Raw genomic sequence first — 17961 nt, 5'->3', positions numbered from 1 at the left:
TTTCAAAGATGCAGACCACTTTAAGTGATGGGATCCCAACAAGCTACATGTGGGACAAAGTGTGTTTTGGTGGGACATAGTTAATGCTGAGAGGTATTTAGCATTGGGAATAAGAAATATAGAACTGTTCTTCTATATTGGCCAGTGGATTCAAACCCACAACCCTCTTGCTGTGAGGCGATAGCCCTAACCACTGTAACAACGTGCCGCATGTTTCGCTTATAAAGAAATGAAGTTACTGCTGTATAGCTCCAAAATATTCTGAACGTACAGGTTTTGCACTTTTTGCAGACTTGCTGTTACGTGTAACTTATTTTTTTTGCTTATATTTTCACGAGTTTATTTTTGATCATTTGTTTTCAGATTGGTTTTAGATAATGTGGAGATGTTTTATGTTAAAAACTTTCTTGGTCCGGCCTGTTTCAGATCAAACTGGAGAATATATTGGCCATTACCTAAAGTGGTTTACTGAGCTTGCAGACTGGTTTATATGTAGTTTGAAAAGGGAAACATCATCATTAATCAGCGTTCTAATATATCATAATGATCATCAATTTATTCTGGCATGCAGAATACACACATCCACCCGATATTCACTTACTGCTGGAAGGGGTCATGGGAATTTAGGGACCCTCAATGTGAATTTATGGGACTGAAGAGCTTGAATAATGAATTTATAATTCAATAATTTGCTAAAATGTTGAGCAACATTTGGATTTTTCAAACCCACTGTGCAGTAGTGTGTTATGGTTCATGCTGACTGTCTCTGTGTGAGTGTGACATGTGAGGTATGTTAGCCAAGGCTGAATGTTTGCTCTAGCGTGTTGTTAACATACTAACTCCCGGAGGCCTTCTACCTCGTTTAGCACCGCTTCCCTGCCAGCCTCACACTCCAGCACTCTCTGCTTGAGGGTGAAAGCCTCACGACGTGCCTCCTCCTCCTTCTGCTCCTCCTCACATACCCTGGCCTGCAGCTCTCGCAGTTCCTGTTTCTGCCGGATGTTCTCTCCTTCGAGGACCTTTACCTGTTCATGTCAGCACAGCACAAATTACTCCGATATAATTCTTCATTTCAAATAAATCAGATGGAAACCAGTGACCTCAGTCATTCTTCACCTGTCTGCGCAGTTCCTGCAGCTCTCTGCGCGCTTGCAGACGAGACTTCTCCAGCTCTCTCATGCCGCTCCGAAGAGCCGTTGCCTCTTGTTGCATTGAGCTCTTCTGCTCCTCTAAGACGGCCACTTTCTGCTCATTCTCCTCCACAGCTCGTCTCAAACTAGTCAAGACATGGTTAATATTTACACAATAAGAAATATGATAAACATCCACTGTTGGTGGACGATTACAGCAACGTGCCTTGCGTGGCAGCCGTACCTGCTGTTATCACTCTCGGCTCGCTTGATGAGAGCTCTCAGCTCCTGGTTTGAGGCTTGGATGGCTTCTTTCTCTCGGGTCTCATTACCCAAGAGCCTTCTCAGGTCCACAGCATCTTTGCGTAACTTGTCTCGCTCCTGTGCACAGCCCTGAAACTCTCTGTGAGCCTCAATCAACTCCCTTTGCCTTTTAAAACGTCCATCCTCTCCCTCCTGCAGCTGTTGACGGAGGCCCTCCAACTTCATGGGAAAGTTACAGAGAATTAAAGGCATGATGTATCAATAAAGAAAATTAGAGGGTCACAAACAAGAGCAAGAAAATGAAATAAATAATTTAGAAACACTGAGCTTTTTTCTTGAGTTCTTCTCGCTCCAGCCTAGAATTTATTTGGTAACAAAATCCTCCTGCATGCCGACTTAGGATCGGATAATGCATCATAGCCTCACTGTTTGAAAGCTATTCCTCAACATCTCCTATTTTAAGCATTATCTGCACTATCTCAAAATACTCTCTGACCTATATTCTGTTTTATGGCAACATTTTGTGTGTTGTAGTGAAAGAAGAAGGGAGGCCCGAGCTCAGCGGGGCACGCATAAGAGCCAGTTGGGCCTTTAGCCAGGTGCTGTCTCTCCCTGTCTCCTCTTTGCAGCTCACGGTGCGAAGAGAGCAACATGATAAACAGCAGCCCCCCTGGTGAAGTGGTAGGGGAGAAGGAGGGAGAAGAGGGAGGACAAGGAGCAGGATGAGGAGGAGGAAGAGTGTTATGTTTAGAGGCCACACAAGATGGTTCGTCCTTATAAACTCTAAAGTGAGAAAAAACAAGCCAGTGCTGATCCAGCCCAACTCTACTTTATTTTATCTGATTTTTTGGGGTGGAGGGCAGTGGAGGAGGCAGAGAATATGAGGGCAGCAGTGTTGTGTTATGCGGATGGGAGAGGGGGACCCGGAGTCCCAGCGGAGCCAGCCTCTCGCTGCTGCGACGGAGAAAATAAACACTCCACCGCTGGCTTATTTACACAAGGGGTTAACTTAAACTTTGATTTGATATTATGGTACCAGAGACCGTATCCTCCTCTTTCTCGTTCTACCTCTTTCCCCTTATCGTTCTTCGTCTTTCATGCTCTTCGATTCTTTGTCACATGTCCTCACTCCTGCTTTCTGACATGAGAATCCTGAGATGGGATTTGTGAAAATAATCAAACAAGGAAGCGAGCAGGGGTGGCCAAATATGACAACGCTGCTGAAGCCTAACTTGATATATGGTAGGGAGGGCCGGCCAAACCTCAAAACTCTTCTGCTCTGGCTCCACTCATCCCCATTCACTATACTTTGACATGACTAAGGAGACAGCACGAAGACAGGGTGACGCTAAATTTTGCTTCTTTTTTAAATGAAACCAATAAGCCCAGCACAGATAAACAATCTCCTTTTCCAGGAAGGCCAAGCTTTTAAATCATGGCATGGTGGGGCCTTTACAACTCTGCAGTTACATCTTAATGAGGTGAGTGTGAGCTTGTTATTTCACTAAAACGCCCAGCGACCCTGTGCTTGGATTCCTGACCTTAAGCAACCCTGAGAGATGAGATTTACGGCTCCCTCATTTGGCTCCGAGAGGTATGTCACTGAGCCAAAATTATAGTCTCTAATTGCACTTTAATGTTTATATTAAGGTCAACAGAACCAAATTTTTCCCCTGTGGACTTGACAGGAAAAGGACACAGAAACTGAGAGCTGAGTACAAGTCTTAAGAGAGGACACCGCACCACCTTTCCTTGCAGGATTTGGCCCAGTGCACGCTGCACCTGATGGCACCCTGATGTTAGCAAAGCTCTGTGACACCAGCCAATGTCAACATAGGCTTATGGTAAATGGCTCTCGCTTGTACTGGTACAAATTGGTGCAAACTCTCCCTCACAGCAGAAGCAGATGAAAGGTCTCCCATCCAATGCCAAGCCAAACAAACTAAAAGTTTCCGAACCATTTCTGTGACACTACTGTACAAACCTGTGCCAATTTAGTGAGAGCCAACTGATACACCACATATTTAAAAAAACAAAAAAACAAGACACACGGTACCTTCCTAGATATTATGTGGTGAAAGTATAATCACAGAAAACAAGTAATTTTTCAGGGTCCTATGGTTGGTACCTATGGCTGGTATTTATTTCACAATGATTATGTATTACAGTGAATACAGATTGGTCTGATCTACGATACTCGTGAGAATAAACTCAAAATAGGTTAAGTTAAAATCTTACATCAACTTTTTTTAAAAGTTCCCACCTCCTGTTGCGCATGCTCTCTCTGCTGGTTCAACTCTCTGACCTGCTCAGTGAGACTCTTTTTGTCACTCTCATGCGAGTTCAAAGACTCTTCAAAATGCAGCTGCAGTTCTCGCAGCTCAGACTGCAGGACAGCCATTTGGTTCTGCAGCATATGAAAACACAAACCGGTCAGCCGAGTTACAACACAGCAAGGAAACGTGAACAGAGCCAGTATGCTCCCGTCATATTTTTACCTTGTCCTGCTCCTGTTTGCGAAGTGATTCCCTCTGAAGGCGTTCCATATCCATTTCCGCTGTGGCCAGGTCCTCTCGCAGGGATGCTAGCTTCTCTGTGAGGACAGCCTTCTCTGCCTCCATCTGAGACAAAGCCTGATCAAAACACACTGCGAGGTCAGACTCATTCATACGTAGCTCAGAAAAAGAAGCTGACTTGGCCACTGGTTCTTGGACAAAAAGAAATCGGTTCCACAGTTCGTACTTGTCATTTACTGTCAGTAATGTTTATATTTTCCTAGTGTCTGCACTCTTTCCCTGTCTTTGTCTCCCTCTGTCTTATCAATGAATTTGAACCTTTGTCTTCCTCATTTCCACTTCCTGGTTTACTTTAACTATTGTTTTTCTGTGCTATTCTCCCTTACTTTAAGGTCCTTTCTTCATGTTTCCTTGATTGCCTTCACCTGATTGTGTTTTTCCTCCTCTCACTGGTTATACCTGCGCACAACCCTGTTTGAGTACATTTTTAAAATGCTTGTCTCTGTCAGTTTTTTTTCATTTTTCTGTTGTAACTCATGCTTCTTCTGCTTTCTTTAGGAATTGTATTATCTTCCAGTCCTTTTATATTTCATCTGCAGATCTTCTGCATGCTCAGAATTGCGATGTCGTCCCCTGGCCTACCTTCAAATACACAAACATTTTAAACATCACTGACAATCATAAGAACCATAAGAAACCTGCAAAGACCACCTCATGTACCTGCTGCTTTTCATTCTCAGCCTGCAGGAGACTTTGGCCGAACTCCTGCTTCAGCCTGGCCAGCTCTCCTCGCACCTGCTGCAGCTCCTTCTGGCTGTGCGCACGCAGCTCCTCACACTGTCTGCGCAGCTGCTCCTCGGCCTGCTCCCGCTGAAGCATCAGCTCTGCACGCTGCTGCTCCTAAGGACCAGCAAACAGACACTTCAGTACAATTAACAGATTAATAGACAGTGAGACCAGCAAACTCAAAGTGCACCTTCTGCTGACGTTCTGCTTCGAGCTGCTCTCTGTGAATTTGCTGTTTGCTGGTCAAAGTCAGCAGGGTGCTCCTCTCAACTTGAGCCAGCTTTTCCTCCAACTTACTTCTTTCTTCTTTTGCTTGTGCACATTGCCGTTCAGCATCTGCTCGCATCTGAGCAGCTTCACCTGCACAGGTAAATACATCCATGTACCTCAGTTGCAGACAAACTTTAAAAACCACTGATGTTACAGAAGCAGCAATATTTTATTCAGAGTTCTCATCAAAGAACATGCTAGCTTAATGGCACTCATTTGTAGACCCAAAGATCTTGAGGTGCAGTGGACAGAAAGGACAAACTAATACAATACAAAATGCAGCGTAAGTGGATGTTACATAAAGCTAGTATAAAAATGGAACTTGGCAAATGATACTAAACATCTTCTTTAGCTTAAATTCAAACTTAACTGTTACCCAATACCTAACCAAACACTGACCATGGACACCACAAGCGCCACGCTTTACCACAGTAAGTCAAACTAACCAGTTTGAACTGCAGCTGTTAAACTCACAGAAACTTAAATAAAACCTTTAAGAAACAGAAACTCATTATCGTTCAATTTAAGACCTTTTACACTATCTCTGAAAAAAGTGGTAACATCACATGCAAGCTTTAAATGTGTTTTTCAAATATCTCTTGTTGAGACATGTTTACTCTTCAAAATAACCTTCCTATCTCTGAGAGTGACGTTCCCAAACATAACATTTTTCAGCTACAGCAGGTTTTTTGTTTATGATGAAGTTTGAATAGTTTCATTTAGGTTTACCTGCCACTTAAAAGAAAAAAAAAATGATACTCACTCCCGTCCTGTGGTACTAGTTTTATAGCAAGAAAAGAAAAATACCACATCTGCAGGGGAGTCTAAAAGGATGTGAGTGAAGTATGCAGGCGTGACCATGGGATAATATTATTTTCTGATTTGTTGAGCAAGTGTCTCCATGGCATCAACTGTAAGCAAAGCCAGACTGCGGCACAGAGAAAATTAACTTAATTTATAATAATATGTATTAAACTGCCTATCAGATATAACCACCGATCAACTAAAGCTGCCGCAGGGCTGTTCTGGATCGTTTCAGTTCACTTTAACCCCTGCTTATCTGATTCATGCGTATGTTTGTGCAGAGTGGTGAGACCCTGGTCAGCTGAGAAAGCAGCTCCAGTGATGCTGCAGCCCAGCTGTTGCAGAGCTCACAGCTGAAATATGGATCTCTTGTGGGTTGCTGGAAAGGCTTCACGGCCGGGGGGCTTGGCAAAGAGAACAGTGGGGTCTCTGAGGGAGAGGGCTACTCACGCGTCAAGGCCTCGTTAGCTGAAAGCAAGCCGCGCCTCTCCCCCTCCAACCTGGAGCGCTCGGCCTCCAGAGACGAGGCAAGCTCCTGGCTCTCGAACAGGGCCGTCTCCAGGGACTCCTTCTCTGCTCTGCAACACAGTGGTAAAACGGTTTGAGTGCTGAAAAAAGACCTTTGAACCTTTTAGGTGTAGAAGGTCATAAAACCCAATAATCCATCACAAGCGTAGTTTCCAAATAAAACCATGTTACTTAAAGACTCTTGTTACACGAGACTCGCTACGCTTTAGAAAGTAAAATTTGTTTAAAAAAGTCAAAATGACCGTAAATACCCGACGGCAGTTGGTTTTATTTAAACAAACACACAGAGATACACACATGCTTTTGAGGACACTGTGCTCACTTACATTCATTCCTTGCACTCTCAAACTAAACATTACTGATACAAGCCTAACTCCAATTTATGCTGAATGCAAATGCTAAAAAACAAACTGGTGAAGCTGGTTTTAAATATCAAATTGGTCCCAAACATTTCAGAGGTCCAACCACACAAACAAATACGCACAAACACACACACAGACCTCAATGCAACCAGCTCCTGCGTGAAACCACAGGCCTTTCGGTCAGCGGAATTTAGCTTGACATCCAGAGCTGCCTTGTCCTTGGCCAACTCCTCCCTGTCATGGGTAGCTCTCTTTATGGCTGCGGTCTGTGTCTCAAGCTCCTTCTTGCACGCACACAGCTCCTCTGTCACAGATTGCAACTGCCTTTTGACCTGGAGACAAGCACAGGCAGAAAAAAAACGTTTCTTTACACAACATCGTTATAAACATTAAAATATTGCATTTGCAATTTGTAACAGACTTATGACAAATACATTTTTGATTATTTTCAGCCAGAGTCTTGTTCGTGACAAGTGGAAGACAGATGGATACCCTCACCTATGGCCACGACCTGCGTGTGGCAACTGAAGGAATTAAATAAACAAAACCATGGATATAAGGGCCCACATAGCAACATTGGTATGGATTGTATCTGGCCCACACAATGTGCTTACACATATCCCACATACCGCAAAGAATGACGGCCCTTCGGTGGCCCAGATCTGGTTTGCCAGAGGTGGCCCACACATGGGCCAGCACAAGACCAGTTGCAGACACACTGGTGGCCCTGTCATTGCCCAGAACAGTTTCAGCTCTGGCCCCAGATGTCAGCTTAATGTGTACCTTAATCAAGCCATGTAATAACAACATGTGCATAATAGTGCAAAAGTAACATGACAAAACTCTGTTCAGACAGTGAATGGACTGATTCTTATGTAGCGCTTTTCACTATCCCAGATTACTGAAAGTGTTCTATACAGCACGCCACATTCACCCATTCTCTCTAAACCGAGTGCTTCCTAACTAAATTCATACACATTCACACTCTTGACATGCAGACTGGAGGAGCCAGGGATCAAACCACTAACCTTCCGATCAGTAGGTGACCTGCTCTACCTCCTGAGCTACAACCACCCAGTGGTAAACATGAGTAAACCCTCAATAGGTTTTGGATAAAGTGTACACTCACAAACCTGTCAAACCTGCATTTGAAACGTTGGCTACCATAGCAGTATAGTATTGCAACAAGGCATTTGGATCTTCTAACTAAAATAGGAAAATAGGAACATAAATAGTGCCATCATTGCCAGACCTGGCCCACATCTGGTTGACAGACACCCTGCCATGACACCGGTCAGTCAGAAGTGCCAGCTTGATGCCGGATCCGGGCCAGACCTGTTTTCTATGAGCCTGGGCCACATAAACCAAACCACAATCAGCCAGATATGGCATTCCATCGCATAAACAGTGGCTACATTGCCAGACCTGACCCATATCTGGATGGCATATGTCTTATCGTGCCAGAAGTCAGCCAGCAGTGCCGGCTTGATACCAGATCCGGGCCAGACCTGCTTGCTATGTGGGGGGCGGGGTGAGGTTCATCTGAAGGGTGTCTGGGTCAGCCTTTAAACAGGGCAACCAACATAGCCCTTCAGTGTAGAGCTGCTGCTCCTTTCCATCTGAAAACAAGTTAGCTGAGGTGGTTCAGAGATGCCTTTTGAACAACTTGTATTTCAGCGATATCCAAACAGAAGAAGACACAGTGTAGCAGTGGAGTGGAGAGAGGGACACCATGACTTCAACCAGTGGTTAGTGAAGTCCTGTTACCATCTTAGTGTCTTGAAATGAGGGGCAGATCTGACTGTGAAACCAAGGACTATCTCATGATTATACCCTGGATAATCCCCTTTTCTGACTCCAAAACTCATCACAATTTGTCAAATAAAGTTCATGTTTGATTGAATATGACCTGAAAAAAGCAATCAATTAGTAAATTGTTCCCTGAGGTCACAGAGTAGAGGAGCTGACGGCTATTTTCACACAGACTATTAATATATAGAGTCTTTTTGGAACTAGAGCTGTGGCCCCCTGGAGGCCATTACAAAGATTGTGAGTTTAAATAATTTCTTTGGTTTAAGTTTTCAGACCTGGAAACTACTGTGATGTGTCTTTTGGGGAGGACAATGAACCTTTTAGGTGGGTGGACCCTGTTTGAACATGAGAATTCTAGCAGAAATAAATACTAAACCACTAAAAAATTTGGCTCTAATGATTTTAAATTTAGACAGACCTCCTGCCTCCATAAACATTCATTACGAGATACAGCGCCCCGTAACAGTATAGTAACTGCACTGAAACATGGTTCAACCGTGAAATAATGGAACTAACAAAATGGTTCCAAAAATAAATAAAAAATGTCTCACACATCCTTTGTTTTAAGTTTGCAAAGTAAAGAAGTTGAAGAATGGACTGGATCACTTTGAGGGAAGGTTTGTTTTTTATTTTAATTTAAAAGCATATTGATTTGCTTCTATAATAAGCACAAGAGCTTTCAGTTCATATGAGTATATGCTGTCGGTTTCCGGGTCAGGCTTTCTCTCTCGCTCTCTGTCTTGCTCTCAGGTGAAGAGCTGGGCAGAGCTGTCGTTTCTCGGGTTTGTTTCTGCACACATGCAACTCATTACCTTCATCAGTACTAGGTACTTAAGGACCGGCTGTGGCAGTGTCTCCACCAGATCGTCGCCTCCACTTTGGTGGTAAATCGGCCAGCCTCGTGTAACTGAGATTTCTGCAAGTTTCGTAAAGTAACTCTTGCGTTTGATCTGCTTCCCAGTTTACCTCCTGGAGTTCTTGCTTTACTGCTTTTGAAACCTCCCTGCTGCCTATAGTGGAGTCAAAAGACCACAGTCGGATTTGTTCTTCAGCTGCATTCATGTTTTCTGACTTTCTTTGGAAACAAGGATTTGCCAGCCTGCCTACCAACTACCCCTCCCTTGGCTCACCCTTCTCCCCGGACAAAGTAAGATTTCTAAGCTGAGAATCATTAAGCAATCGCAGGCAACCTCACAGCTCTGGACTTCATTAACTGATTCTCTCCCATTTCAAAGATTCTCCCTGAGCTCCATTACCACTGCTAGCAGCCACCCGAGTAACACACGCCCATTTTTTCTTGTCTTACTGTGAATAAAGCTTCCCGGGTCCAACCTTAAAAAAAAAAATTTTTTATACAAAATATAATACATACAATATATACATATGGAGAAAGAAGTTTTCACAGGATTCCACTCTCACAGCTTCTGTAGGAATTAAAAGGGTAGGTAGCAGCCATATGTTAAAAAGATGCACTTAATTAGTAGATCACTATTAAGTGTCAACAGCTTTTATAAAAGTACAAATTTTGTCTGATCTGGAGCATTACAGTGTGTGTTAACACACAACCAAAGCCTTCCCAGAAGTGTGAATTCACCCCAATGTCAGACTGTCTCATCTCTCTACAGCCTTAGTGTTTAAAGACTCATCGTAGTACAAGGGGGGGGGGGGGGGGAGAACAAGTATGGCTTATTTGGAAGGGTTGGCAAGAAGAAGCCTCTTCTCTACAACCAATGTGACACCACAATTTGTTCACAAACTTGCATCTTTTGACAGACACAACCAAAGGGGAGATGTTTGACCATAAGACACTGCCACTTTTGAAAAAAAAAATAACACAGCACAAAAATCTCATATCAACTGTCAACACAATGAAGGAGGGCTGATGATGTGATGCACCTTGCAGTCAAAGAGTCAACCGCGAACTCCTCTGCATGCCAAAGTTTTTTAGAGTAAAATATGAGGCCATCTGCATGAAAGCTAAAGCTTGGCCCAAACTGGCTCATGCAACAGGACGATGACCCCAAGAACAGCAGCAAATGTACAACAGAGTGGGAGAAAAAAGAAAGGAATCACGGTTTTGCAATGACAAACTCAAATTCCAGGCTTCAAGACCATAAGAGAGCTGCGCATATTTAAACACCTGCAAACCACAATGAACTGAAGCAACCCTGTAAAGAAGAGCGGGCCAAAATTCATCCACAACCATGCGGAAGACTGAAAATATCATACAAAAAAACAATCAACTTATTGCTTATATAAAGGTGGTTCTACAAGCTAGTTATTAACTGGCTGTACTAAACTTGCTTTTTCACACGACACTAGTCGGGTGATTCCATATGAAGTCTTTCCAGTGCTGTAACTTGTTCTGAGTAGCCACCTATCCCACATGCTGATCCAAGTCTTGAAATTTAACTTAAAAGACACTTTTGAAGTTTCCACCAGTGAATTATTAGAAAACCGGTCAAACATTCATTGCATCAATGGCTGTTTGTGTTCCTCTACATCAGAGACAATAAGTTGGTGCAGTGTATTGAAACTATTAATGGGTGCTGACCAGTGTTTAAGGTGTGATTAGTGTTATCAGTAAGTACTCAGAATGACCCTAATATACTGTACCAGTTACTGACACACTAGCACACTATATTTAACCAACCCCTGCTATTTCTAATATTTCACTGCGGCAGAATGTTTGAAAAGCAACAATCACTATAATTTGATTTTGGACCAAACAAAAAAAATGAACTCACACTAACTAAATATTAGCACACAATGTCTTTCAGCCTCTCCTTAGGTAAATATTCAAGTGGATGAATTACACCAATGTTATGGATGTGTGTAGGCCCCCAATATGGGGATGAAACATGAGCTCAGTGCGATGCACGCCGCTACAGGGTTTGCTTCATCCAAGTTTGATTTATTTTTACAGATAAGCTATCTAAAAATGTTTGGATGGAATTTGTCAGATTGTTTAGGTTTGTTATATTTTTGCTCAGATCAACATGGATATCCCAGTTTCACATTCAGAACAGATAATACAGCAGGAGAGGATTCTTTTCATTCTTTAGAGGACGGAAAAGGGGGGTCTGGATCTGCTGAGGAAGAATGGAAATATATTTTAGGTGTTAATTTATTGCTGCTTTCACCAAAACTCCTGCTGGATATTATATGTCTGTCTATTTATCTTTTCCAGTTCACATTTGTTCACCAAGGTCCTCTGCTTGTTATGTCCCAAGTTACATATAAAACACACAGTGGAGCTCTGCATATCAAATGTGAGAGGAAAAAACACAGCAGATGCATCCAGGACCTCCTATGCTTTTTAATGTGACAACAAGCTCCGTGAACTTGCTGAAAGCTGTTAATAACACAAGCCAATTCTCCAAGGCGTCGGGAGCAGGGAGGAGCATGAGCGGCCTGACCTGCGAGCGCTTCTCCAGGGCCTGAGCTTTCTCCTTCTGCAGGAGACTCAGCTCTGCTTCTAGCTTCTGGCAGAGATCCTGCAAGTGGCTGTGGGAGCTCTCCAGGGCTTGCTTCTCGGCGAGCAGATCCATCATCTCCTTTTGTGCCCGCGCTGCATCCTCTCTGGCTGCTGCCCGCTCCGCCTCGGCTTCCCGTCTACGTTCACAGAGCTCCGTCTTCTCTCCTTCTGTCTGGAAGGGAAGCCAGGATATTTCATTTTACTTCATTTCCTTCTAGTAGCAAGTCTGCTTGGTTACACCTCTGGGTACTTATTTATTTTCTAAATTAACTTTAATTGCAGCGATCACCAGGATACAAAAACTGCAGGTATAGAGTAGAGCTACATGACCAAGAGAAATTTTCCAAGTCAATAATATCAAATAATATGCTCTTGATCAAAATCAACCCTATAGTCTTTGTATATTAGTTATATGATTTATATACTGTAAGTTTGGGAGCACCTGATGACAGATCTGTGACTCACAGTGCAGCACACAGCAGAGCAAGTTAGTCACCTCACCTCGTGCTCTCTACTTTTTTTGTATGTTATGGGGGAACTGCATGGCTACTGACCTGCAGCAGAATACGACTGAGCTCCACCTTGTCTTTTGCTAAGCCTTCACTAAGGGCGGCCATTTTGTCGAGAGAATCTTTCAGCGCCGCCTCCTGATTCTGGAGTTTGTTGAAGGCCAGTTCCTGCGCAGCACTCTGAGACTCAATCTGCGGAGTGATTCAAATAATATTAAAAGAATTATGACAGATCTCAGAGAAACTTTGCAAAACTTGCGCTGAGGAGCTGAGCTGTTAACCTTGGAGAGAGCCAGAGTGAGGCTGGCCTTGTCATCCTCCAACACCTCCTTCTGCAGGGTGATTTGGCTCAGAGCCTCCTTCACCATCACAAGCTCCCTGCGCAGATCCGAGTGCTTCCCTTCGAGCTCCTGCAAACTCCTCTCACTGAAACAGAAATTATATCACATGTTTAACTCCCCACCACTGTTCTGCTGGTCTCACACACGATCCCTTTAACAGTAATCCATCTGTACTTTAAAAAAATGAAGAAATGTTGGCATAAGTGCCGAGTTTTCTTTTTTCTATTTTTCTTGTTTTTTTGTTCAATTGCATGTCCTTCTCCAATTCTCAGCTAATCAAATTTTTTAGCCCAAGAAACCCTGAAAATGGGAAAGAAAAGTATCCCTCATGCATGAGTGCAGTAATGCTATGTAAATCATTTACATTTTCATCCAAATGTCATGTGGGTGCATTGCCGGCTGGAGAATGACATGTGTTACTGATCTGAACTCTAAACAAACGGGGCTTGAAAACAATCACGCCTGTCAGGATGTGCTTTGTGTAATGGTCATTCTCTGTGATTTTGCTGTACCCTCTTTGGGCCTCCGTGTGCTGGCGTGCCAGCTGCATCTCTAGATCCTCCCTTTGCTGCCTCAGGAGATCCCTCTGTCTCTGAAGTTCTAGCGAGGAGCTCCGTAGTACCTCCATCTCAGCACACTGGGAGTCCAATTCCTGCTGAAGCCCCGACAGCAGCTTCTCCAAGCTGCTTTTTTCACTGTGTGATGTGGTGAAAGAAATAAGCAGTGGACATGAAAGAGACAAAGCATGTTCAATAGCTTTCTAAATGCCAAAATCAAAGTGTAGTCAAGAAAAAGAAGTAGAAGTACTTGGTGAGGATGTACCTGGAGATGAGCTCCAGTGAGCGGCGATATCTGTTGCTGTCCCTGAGGCTTTCTTCCAGAGCTTTTTTAGCCTCCTGACTTTCCCGCCTCACATCCTGAATCTTCTGCTCCAACTCTCTCCTCTCAGCGTCCCTCTCTTGCTGGTGTTCGCGCAGTGTATCCACTTGCTCCAGAGCAGCCCCCAAACGTGCACGTAGCTCCTGCAGGTTATATGTCAGTGTGAGTGATTGAGCTTTTTATGCTTGAAAGGCTGCAACATAAAAATTGACATGACACAGAGTTACATGAGAAGAAACAATGAGAGAGACACAGACAACCATTCACACTCATTCATACCTGAAGCTGATTTAGAATCGCCAATACAATTCATTAAATTCTACCCATACAACGCCACATTACAACAACAGTCGCCAAGTCACAACAACAGTCACTTTAAGGCGCTTTAAGCCAAAGGATTCAAACCCACGATTCTGAGTTTAGACTGTGACACTTGCAGAGGATGTAAAAGTACTACATTTCCACGTTGCATCAACAGATCTTAAATGTGTTTTTCAGCCCTGAAAATTTCACATTCTCCTGGATTTGTAAAGCTACAATGACTCAAAAATGATGCAAAAATGAACTGACTCTGAACCTGCGAAGTTTCCGTTATGTGCTTTGTGGCCCTGTTACTTGGAAAATATTCAGAATGTGAAGGTATGAAAGTTTTTCATGTCTTTATTAAACACTCTAAAAACAAATCAGCTAGTTCTGATCAGCTCAGCTCAGGTAGGAACTTTTTTAACTTTTTAACTTTTTTAAGTTTTTTTTTAAGTTTTAACTTTTTTAAGTTGACAAATATGACAAATAATGATCACAGAAAAAGTAAAAAAATGAAAAAAAAAAAATCACTTCATAGTAGCTTATAGTAGTAGTTAATGGCCTTACAGTTTTGTGTAGCTCATTCCATTTATAGGCAATAAACTATTTAAACTATTTAAAGTTCATTGTGGATAAGAGGCACAGGTAATGTTAAAGCATGTAATCAAAGACACAAACCTGCAAAGCAAACACACTCTTAACACATAAACACATGTGTCACGTGTGTTTATAAACACAAAACTGTTATTACAAAGTGGGGAGATTGTTGTTTATTTGAACTTACATACTACAAGTATATGCCCAAAAGTTTGACTTTTGCAGATATAAATTAGAAGAAGCGCACAGACTGTGTGTTAGATAACTGTTATACCTGTGTTTGTTTCTGGTGTTTGGAGAGAGCATTCTGTACTGATATCACAGTAGCGTTCCTAAGAGGAGAACGGCCATGAAGAGGCGAGGATGACACACTCTCAGGGCCACAGCCGTCCCCCTCACTGCTCACTAACTATAAAGAAATTATAGTAAAAATAAAAGGCATTATTGACTTCATTGCATAACAGCTTCACAATCTAATTCACTACTTTGTTTTGTTCCGACCTGGTGAACATGGTGTAAAATCTTTTGGAGGGCTTGGATCTCTGTGTGGAGTATTTCCATCTCTGCTTTATCCTCGGTTCGCCTTGTCTCCTGAGCAGGAAACCATTTAAGTCAGATAAGCAGCGTACATGGAGTAAGTCTGACATTCCCCAGACTGCAGCCCTCTAGACTAGGAAGTTATGGACTTTATCAAGCCTCAGGTCCAGACTAGAGCCAATTTAGTTATCTGTCACCTCCTACCATATATTCCCAAGGTCCTACCATCCTGTCCAGACTGATCTGCATGGTGTTGAGGCTGGCATCTTTCTCACTGTTCTGGCTTTGGAGGTGCTTCATTGTGTCGGTCAGTTCCAGGATTCTAGATAGACCATGAAAAGAGGGTTCAGGAGAGTTCAGGAGACATCAAGGAGAAGACAGAAAGAGACTGGGATGTACTCCTCCCTCTAGACCATCAACACTATCATGTTCTGCTCATAGTCTACAAGAGATGGCACAAAAGACTTGATTCCCATTACTAGATAAAAGAACTAGATTTACTCCATATATAAAGGTTTGGGGTTTCATCAAGTGGATTATACTTGTCTTTTCATTCAGGCATCGAAAAATAAGAATTTCCTAAATGATCAAACAATCGCACTGCACATGACCTTGAAGCCAGTATTCCTGTTTCAGTTTATGAAAATGGAATAGTGACGGCCCAGGGCAGTTAGTCTAACCCACAGATTGAGTTACTCAGTTACTATATTCAGTCTGAAACCAGCGGTGGATGGTCGTTAAACAAAATGAAGGTAACCATAGGACATTTTCACAAAGGAACACAAGAACCACATTAAGTTAAAAGACAGACATGGTAGATTTCTTTTAGGTATGTTGCTTTTTGAGAATAAAGTCAATAAAAAGTTGAAATGTCAGGAATAAAGCTGAGCTGAAAAAATAAAAGTTCGAGGAAGAAGAGTTTTGGCATTTTGAAAATAAAGTTAAAGCTTTGAGAGAAAAAGTAAAAAGTCAATATTACACTTTACATTTCAAGAATAAAGTTAACTCAGTAGATTTCACCTCGTTTTCATCATCTTGACTTTAATCTAAACATCTCGACTTTGTTCTTGATATTAATATTGACATCCCGACATTAATCCTGAGATGTTGACTTTAACTTTAACATCTTGTACTTAATCTTGACACGTTAACTTTAATCTTGACATTTGGACTTGGGGAGCCCTTTACCTGGAATTGAGTTTGACTTTCTCTGCATCGCACTGAGCCTGAAGCTGCATAGCCTCTTTCAGCTTGTCCTTCAGCTGCCTCTCCAGAGCGGACATCTCCACACCACCACAGGGGCTTCCTTGTGTTACTCTGGCCTCTAAATTCATACAGGCAGCGTGCAGCTGCCGGCTAGCTGCGACACACTCGGTACGCATATCAGACAGAGTTCTGTTGAAAATAAGGATTGCAGAATGTGTTATGACATTTGAAATTATTTAAAGCATAAGAAAAGCGGATGATGGTTACATTCAGTTGCAAACTTTTATCCTAATTTTTAAAAAAAAGTTGCATTATAAGATGATGAATGTCCCTCATGATTAAGCTCTGAGAACAGAGCTCTCTTTGAAGTGTCTTAAGTTTAAGTTGCAGCTCAGCATCTGACATGACAAAGCTGTCTATGAACTGAGCACTGACTATAAAAGAAAAGTACTCTACAATACAGTGGTTCAGCACTATAGAAGCCAAGTCTCCCTGAAGACAACAGCTTAGGCTTCGTCCTGATGGATGATTTTAACAGTGAGTGCAGGCACCTTGAGCAGTATTTCCCCACAGTGAGAAACAATAAGCAGGGGCCAATGACCTTGTTGACCTGCTCCACTTTGATGTGTGGCTGAGAGAGGTGGATTGTCGTCACAGTCGTGAGACTCACAGGAGAAGGTGGGGGTTTTGTGGAATTCTGACTTGCCGGAGGGATTCTGGCAGCACGCCACACTCACCTGTCAGTGAACGTCCTTAGCTGGGTGAAACTGCTCCGCAGGGAGGCGGCCTGGCGCCACAGCGCTCTGACATGAGCCTGTTCCCGACTCAACCGGGAGGCGCACGTCTGCAGAGACAAGCAGCAAACCGGAGTAGAACCTGGCGTTAAGGTGGTGTGGGCTGCTTATAGCAACCTTTAATTTTATTGAGATCCCAAGCAGATGCAATAATAGAACTCCTGGACTCACGCTGGCAAACATACAAATAATTGGATTTCCCTGAATCAACAGATGTAGCCCATTTACAGCACGAACGCCAGATTGTTTGCACAAAATTTTCCTCCCCCTCAGCAGTTGGAATGTTTTCACAGGAAACAACAACTCAAAAATCATAGCAGTGAAATGAACAGGGAATGAAAATGAATTGACAAAACTGGCTATGAATGGAATTCCTACCCCATGTGAACTCAACAGGAGTTTAATTGCACAATCTCTATACAGAAAGGGATGAACCCTGTTGCCTTTCTGCCTCAAGCACCTCATTCCTGAGGTTTTTCTCACCTCTTGCTCTCTCCGCAAACGAGTATCACACGACTCGGCATCTTCGCGGGCCTTCCATAAGCTCTCGGTTAGCCCCTTGTTGACAGTGCCCACCTGGTCCAGCTGTTCCCGCAGCGTGGAATTCACTTGGCTGAGGCTGGCACTCCTGGAAAAAACCCATCGTATGACAAAGTGACAAATAGCCGTGTTGACAGCCTCCTATAAACCCTGTCACAGAACCCAAACTTCTTATAGTCAGCATTATCACTCAAACATATATTTCTTTTAGATCCACACTTGCCAGCTGCGCTTACAGGGTAAACATGTGTGACAGTTTTACAATATCTGTGTTGAATAAGATTTAATATCAACCAGATCTGCCT

At 42.9% G+C, this 17961-nt stretch overlaps 1 protein-coding gene across 3 annotated transcripts in view; it reads right to left on the bottom strand.

Moving 5' to 3' along the window:
- Window positions 1-17961, bottom strand: part of crocc2 (ciliary rootlet coiled-coil, rootletin family member 2) — a 42850-nt gene that overhangs the window by 7958 nt on the left and 16931 nt on the right. The window contains exons 7-26 of one of the 3 annotated variants that reach the window (XM_084921623.1): window positions 17600-17744; window positions 17060-17166; window positions 16305-16511; window positions 15321-15438; window positions 15081-15170; window positions 14854-14988; window positions 13623-13822; window positions 13313-13495; window positions 12741-12885; window positions 12505-12651; window positions 11892-12122; window positions 6799-6992; window positions 6221-6348; window positions 4887-5056; window positions 4631-4810; window positions 3893-4027; window positions 3658-3801; window positions 1375-1613; window positions 1117-1276; window positions 858-1025 (exon numbers count right to left, since the gene is read on the bottom strand). In XM_084921623.1, the coding sequence (XP_084777749.1) occupies window positions 858-1025; window positions 1117-1276; window positions 1375-1613; window positions 3658-3801; window positions 3893-4027; window positions 4631-4810; window positions 4887-5056; window positions 6221-6348; window positions 6799-6992; window positions 11892-12122; window positions 12505-12651; window positions 12741-12885; window positions 13313-13495; window positions 13623-13822; window positions 14854-14988; window positions 15081-15170; window positions 15321-15438; window positions 16305-16511; window positions 17060-17166; window positions 17600-17744 (3226 nt within the window). The remainder of the gene's footprint in view (window positions 1-857; window positions 1026-1116; window positions 1277-1374; window positions 1614-3657; window positions 3802-3892; window positions 4028-4630; window positions 4811-4886; window positions 5057-6220; window positions 6349-6798; window positions 6993-11891; window positions 12123-12504; window positions 12652-12740; window positions 12886-13312; window positions 13496-13622; window positions 13823-14853; window positions 14989-15080; window positions 15171-15320; window positions 15439-16304; window positions 16512-17059; window positions 17167-17599; window positions 17745-17961) is intronic. The other 2 variants (XM_084921625.1, XM_084921624.1) reach the window with 2 other exon arrangements.

Source organism: Perissodus microlepis, chromosome 23 (genome assembly GCF_051167445.1).
Source record: "Perissodus microlepis isolate ML-2025 ecotype Zambia chromosome 23, ASM5116744v1, whole genome shotgun sequence".
Lineage (NCBI taxonomy): Eukaryota > Metazoa > Chordata > Actinopteri > Cichliformes > Cichlidae > Perissodus > Perissodus microlepis.
This window is presented reverse-complemented; position numbering and strand designations above follow the sequence as displayed.